The sequence below is a fragment of the Argentina anserina genome, chromosome 6, assembly GCF_933775445.1.
Source record: "Argentina anserina chromosome 6, drPotAnse1.1, whole genome shotgun sequence".
NCBI classification, from domain to species: Eukaryota; Viridiplantae; Streptophyta; class Magnoliopsida; order Rosales; family Rosaceae; genus Argentina; species Argentina anserina.
Genome location: NC_065877.1, coordinates 12,860,188 through 12,866,347, shown reverse-complemented (window position 1 = coordinate 12,866,347; position 6,160 = coordinate 12,860,188). Strand labels below are relative to the sequence as shown.

Here is a 6,160-nt window from a genome sequence, read left to right as displayed (position 1 = left end):
TGGTACGATATGATGTGAGATTATCGTACGTAATATTTCAGGTGTTTATGAAATATGACATGTATAGGATATAGTGGACTATGTATATGTGGTATAAATGGTAAATAAATACGAATATATATAGTTTGCTATATAATATACTGTTATGATTTTTATTATGGATATATTGTGAAAGTTTTAAAACGTACAATATGATGAGTGATTATTGTACATGATTTTATCACGGAAAATGTGAAATATTGTGATTTGTCTTCGGACGTGATGTGTGGTACAATATGATGTGAGATTATTGTACATGTGAGGCAAGTCGGAACCTAGCCTTTGGCCGGGCGAAAGTTACGATACAGTTAGAGCTCTAGTCTGTCTGCCATAGTACTGCATGAAGGTAACGGGTGGTTATCTGCTCATGGGTACTCAGCTTGTTTTGGATGTTGGGTGGCGGGTGGTTACCCAACATCAGCGGTATACTAAGTGAGGGGTAACGGACGTGTACCAGCGCTCATTAGTTACCATTTTGTGAAAGTATTAGAGTAACCAGATGGGTTGCTCGTTTTCTCATGATTTTCATTTTACTGTGTTGATGTGGAGTTGTGTCTTTTATGAGACGAGAGTTATTTTAATATTTTACTCATACGAGCTGTAAAGCTTACCGGGTTTGTGTTGCAATCCCGGTGCACCAATTTCAATGGTGTAGGGGATACTTCCGCAGGTGCTGAGTAGTGGTGATTGAGTGACGACCCGAAGACTCGAAGTCGATCGCATCCAGTCGTGGTGAGGTTCCAGCGTGGATTGTGTGTGTGATTTGGTGTGATTTTATTTGTGAGGTTGTTGTGAGGATTATACAATTCCATTTGTTATATGTTGAATTTTCATTTGGGTTTGTAATAATCGGCTTGACTGAGTTATATTTTAAACTCAGATGTGATCCGCTGTTACGCTTTAATGATTTCGATTTATTTGAGATTATTTGGTGATTAACGACTTTAGAATTTTGAGTTTTTAAGCTCGAAATTTTGGGGTTGTTACAAATAATCAATCTCAAACCCCTCATTATTTGTTAACACTAAAAGTTTAGAGTTCCATTCAATTCCTCGGAAAAAACGATCCCTGCTTATTCTATACTAATGATGATGTTTTACAGGATTTATTATAGACGTTTTAACAAAATTGGCTGCACCCTACGGTTCGTATGCTTCTGTGCAACCATTGGTGCCTTGGTATTCTTCATTTTGGTTGAAAAGAAAGAGTTTGGCAAGTTTGAGATTGAACTTACCTATGCTTTGTTTGGTGGAGCCATTTTCCTGGACATCATATCTGTCTTTAGTCTTGTCTTCTCTGACTGGACCCTCATCGCCTTCAACGACACCAACATATGGAGCAGATTCATTGCTTCCGTAAGATTGAAAGGAAGAAAGTGGTCTGGATCGGTATCCCAATACAATATGATATCGAATTGCCTGGAGGAGCGTCCAGAATGGGTGTTCACTTTTGCAGGTTTTGTAGGTGTTAGGGGAATTCTTAACAGAATCAAAATTGGATTCTTTTCATCCTCAGAAGCAGTCACCAAAGAGCTCAAGTACTTCATTTTCAAGCAGCTGAGGATGAAATCTTTGAAAGCTCACAACAGAAGGGCTGGGATGGACGCATGTTCAGAAAGAGGTGACTGGGCTCTGCTGCTGAATTCAAACTATGTGAATCTCAAATGGAGCATATCGGATTATCAATATGCGGAAAGTGTTCTCCTCTGGCACATTGCAACAGAACTCTACTATGCCAAAAGTGGAAATCAGCAATTTGCTCATAGCGAAGTTACACAAACAACATGTGATACTGACAATCTACATACAATTTGCGATCCTTGTGACAGTAATTATAGGCGTAAAATTTGCAAGCTTCTTTCGGATTATATGTTTTATCTTCTGGTGATGCGGCATTCGATGATGGCCCCTGTTTTGGGGAATTGGCATATAGTATTCCAGGACACTTGTGCAGAGACCAAGAGATTCTTTCGCAAGCATTCAATAAAAGATCATGGGAAAGCCTGCGAAAAGATAACTGGTGTATGTGCCAAATTCAGATCAGCTGTGGTGAAAGGAAGTAAAAGCAAATCTGTGCTGTTTGATGCATGTATGCTTGCAAACCAGCTTGAGAAGTTGGAGGGATGCCCATGGAAGCTAATGAGCCGAGTGTGGGTGGAATTATTGTCCTATGCTGCCATTAAATGTCGACCGGTTGTGCATGCTCAGCAACCAAGCAGGGGTGGAGAACTGATGACTTTCACATGGCTACTGATGTATCATCTGGGCTTGGGAACACAATTCTACCAGCTCGAAAACCATGCTGGAAAAAAAATGGTGGCAGATCCTAAACCCTAAACCCTAAGTAAACAGAAATAGGAAATTTAAGCATCTGGAGCTGCAAAGTACATTTACGCTTTTGCTCTTTGTAGATGTTACAGTTCTTTTGCTTGGGATTTCCATTTCCTTTACTTTGATATGTGAAATTTAATTGAAATAGATTTTGTATTCAGTAATTATAGAAAAGGATAGTTCATTGTTTTGGAATAAAACAGTATGTCTCACAATTATCTGTGTATCATCCATGCAACAAAATGACCTTTTAAAATTAAATTAAACCTATTCAAGAAGTTGAAAGTGCTTCTGATTGCAAATATACAGATGAAGATATTGGAAACTTTTGTTGATCACAGACCATAAATAACTCTAATAGACAAGATCATGTCGAATAAGTTCAGAAACGAATGAGACATAGTCAAATGAAATTGCTTAGCAAAAAAATCACAGCTAAAACTATGCAAAATAACTAGACCACTACCTAAAAAAAGAAGTTTTAGAATTTGTTGAAATTATAATAGCACAAAGACAACTGAAATAGATTTTGTATTTAGTTATTACTTACTACAAAAAACAATGCTCTAAATTTGGAATAGAACAATAAGTCTCAGAATCATCTGTGAATCATCCATGCAACAAAATGAGTTCCACTTCAACTGAACCTATTTTAGAAGTTGAAAGTGCTTCTAATTGCAATTATAGAGATGCAGAGAGCGAAAACTTTTCTTGATCATAGTAAGACCACAAATAACTCTAATTAAAAGCTCGAGTAGAACAAATTGAGAATACAATGAGACATAGTCAACTCAAATTGCTTACCAAAAAAAAATCAAAGCTAGATCTATGCAAACATAATAGTCACCACCTTTAGAACTTGTTTAAAATATAATAGTGCATCGTCAAATGAGTCGGCTGAAATCGCTCTATACAATCCAAATTAACCTAATTCTAAGCAAAAAAACAGGGCTATAAGGTCTGCGAAAGCACCATTTACCCAAAATTGGTGACTGTTCTAATTGAGAAATAGCCCAACGGTGAAATAGACTCAGTATTATTATCATATAACAAAACTACAAATCAACTTGTGATACAACTTGTATACCCAGTGGTATGATGTTTTTTCCCAATTGTTTTTGAGAAATTGGCACATGGTTTTAGCAACTGGTGATTATTCCAGCAGGATAGAACACAAAGTTGTAGATTAAGAACTAGCTTGTCATATAGAGCAAAAGGTAAAATAGACTCAGTACTCTGACCAGATAATACAACTTGTAATACAAATCAGAAAGAATTTAGAGTTTAGAAGTAACCTTGTGAACTTGCTAAGAAATACCATCAAGAGTTGCATTGCAGGAGGCTCTGATCATAGTATAGTCTTTATAAAGCAGTTACATGCCAGAGGTTAGTCAGGTTACTCGACATTAGAAACACGTCTCTTAAAATCATCCTTCTTAGAGTAGCAACTCTCCGGACCTTTCTTTCTCTTCATTTCCACATTCAATTCTTTCTCAATTTTGTTATTCCCAAAACCATCCATGTCCAGGCGAACCCTTGTTACTACTTCATTTAAAACACCTTATGTGTCTCTAGATCTTGTTTCGTTCTTGAAATCTAGGCAAGTCACACCATTCCAAATTTTCAATGACGTTATCATGCCAGATTTTGAAGGCCACATATCCAAAGGAAATCTCAGCACCAACAATGATGAAAATCATGATATTAAGTCAAAACTACAAGCAATCCAAAATGATCTCATTTACATAGGTGAGGCCTGTAAAAGATTGCAGATATGGGAAGATGATGTCAACAGTGCCATCAAAGAATTAGCTCTCCAAAGCTTAGATGACGCCTTCAAAGAAAGAACAAGTGCACTTGAAAATTCCGACAGAACAAATGTTCTTCAGAACAAGCTCGATAGAACTTGCAGCATTGTTTCCAGGTTGAAGAAACTTGTTTATTCACCTTCAGTCAAGTTTAGTTCTGACAACTTACAACTTTCAAATACCCCTACGATTGGTAAGGAGCAGCAAAGTTTGAACACTGAGGATATCGAGGAAATCTACAACGGTCTAGATGAAACGCTGAAGCAATGCTTCCTCTGTTTCTCAGTATATCCTGAAGATGCTGTAATAAAGAAGAAGGTTTTAATCCATTGGTGGGTTGGGGAGGAGTTCATAGAGACTTTGAGCAAAGAAGGCAAGACTGCTGAGGAGACCGGGGATGAGATATTCAAACTGTTTGTAGAGAAAAGCCTTATCCAGCCTGTCTACAAAATGCGCAGACCAGGGGCAGACAGCTGCAGTATGAAGCCTACAACTCGTGAAGCTGTGATCAAGCTGGCAAAGAAAGCCGAATTCTTTACTGCTCATACAAATGGAAATCCAACAGATGAGTTATCTTCCTCTAAGAGGTCATGCCTGGTAAGAACTGTAGAAGGATCAAATATACGCGAATTGCCTTTCCATTTAAGTCAGGAAAATATCAAGAGTATTATCAATGTCAGCGACCATAATCTTTATTTCAGATCAAAGTGGTTCTCCAAGATTAGAAACATCAAAGTTCTGCAGCTCGGAAGATGGCAAAGCTCAGCAGAGCATCTCATTGAAGTAGAGGACAGTGAATTTCTGAAACACTTGAAGAGTATGAGACTTCTCCGGTACTTGAGCCTCCAAGGAGTCTCTAGAATCACAGAGCTTCCCTCTTCAATTTGCAAAGCCCGCAATCTAAGAATCCTGAACTTGAATGGATGCAGTGACTTGGAAAAACTCCCACACGGGATAGGCTCACTCAAGAGTCTGACACACTTGAATATGCACGAGTGTTACCTAATAAGCTGCATGCCCAAGGGACTTGCTTCACTCTCACAACTCCAAGTCCTTGAAGGGTTTGTGATCAGTAAATCTAGATTTGGAGGACATGACTGTAAGCTAGAGGACTTGTCGAAATTGGAAAATCTAAGAAAGCTGAGTATCCGCATAGACATAAAGGAAGCTAAAACAGCAGAAAGAGAGCTTGATTCTTTGGAAACGTTCAAAAACCTCCGGTCCCTATCCATATCATGGTCATACGATAATTCTGCAAATCAAAATCTCCAGAGGGTTCCCTCCGAGAAGCAGACCCGGATGGAAAATATAACAACACCGCCATCAATTGCGTCTGATTCACCACTGACCTGTGTTTTGGAAAAACTTGATCTCCATTACTTCCCTGGAAGTAATATGCCAGATTGGTTGAAACCAAAGCTACTTGGTAAAGTAAAGAAGCTCTATATCAAAGGAGGAAAACTATCAGATTTTTGTCACAGCAGCGCAAAGTGTGGACAATGGACAAATGTCCAAATGGTGCATCTGAAGTTGTTGGATGAACTGCAAATGGATTGGACAATGCTGAAAAACCGGTTTCCAAACTTGACGTACTTGGAGATTTACAAATGTCCCAAACTAAGTTTCGACCAATGTGATGAGAAAGGAGTTTGGAAAAGGGCAGATTGAGGGAAGGTTGAAGCATCAAGTAATTTCTGCTAGTGAATTTCTATAGCTGAACTCTCGCTAGTGACTTAGTAGATTTCATATTCCAAATATATTATATCCCTGTTTGTTTCTGCCAGTGAATTTCCATAGCCAAATTCTGAGTTTTGTCTCAAACTCAGATTGAAACCACAGACATACTAGCATCTTCAATTCTTAATACAATTTGTATTCACATTTGCTGAATCACTGTGTTGGTCAGATTTTTCATGAATTGGTTCCATTCCTGCGCTCTCAGCACAATTTGAATTGAGATGGAGAACTTCCACGCAGACGGCA

The 6,160-nt window shown here is 38.3% G+C and overlaps 2 protein-coding genes across 2 annotated transcripts; both read left to right on the top strand.

Moving 5' to 3' along the window:
- Positions 1–1,179: 1,179 nt before the first annotated feature.
- LOC126800186 (uncharacterized) lies at positions 1,180–2,491 on the top strand. Its single transcript, XM_050527499.1, has one exon. It carries the CDS (start codon positions 1,443–1,445, stop codon positions 2,373–2,375), a length of 933 nt encoding a protein of 310 aa, XP_050383456.1. The 5' UTR covers positions 1,180–1,442; the 3' UTR covers positions 2,376–2,491.
- Positions 2,492–3,889: 1,398 nt separating this feature from the next.
- LOC126796913 (disease resistance RPP13-like protein 4) lies at positions 3,890–5,845 on the top strand. The gene has a single exon (XM_050523626.1). It carries the CDS (start codon positions 3,890–3,892, stop codon positions 5,843–5,845), a length of 1,956 nt encoding a protein of 651 aa, XP_050379583.1.
- The last annotated feature ends 315 nt before the right edge of the window (positions 5,846–6,160 follow it).

Bases quoted from the DNA above. Each gene is read 5' to 3' on its own strand.
- LOC126800186 (XM_050527499.1), top strand. From the start codon at position 1,443: ATGATATCGAATTGCCTGGAGGAGCGTCCAGAATGGGTGTTCACTTTT.
- LOC126796913 (XM_050523626.1), top strand. From the start codon at position 3,890: ATGTCCAGGCGAACCCTTGTTACTACTTCATTTAAAACACCTTATGTG.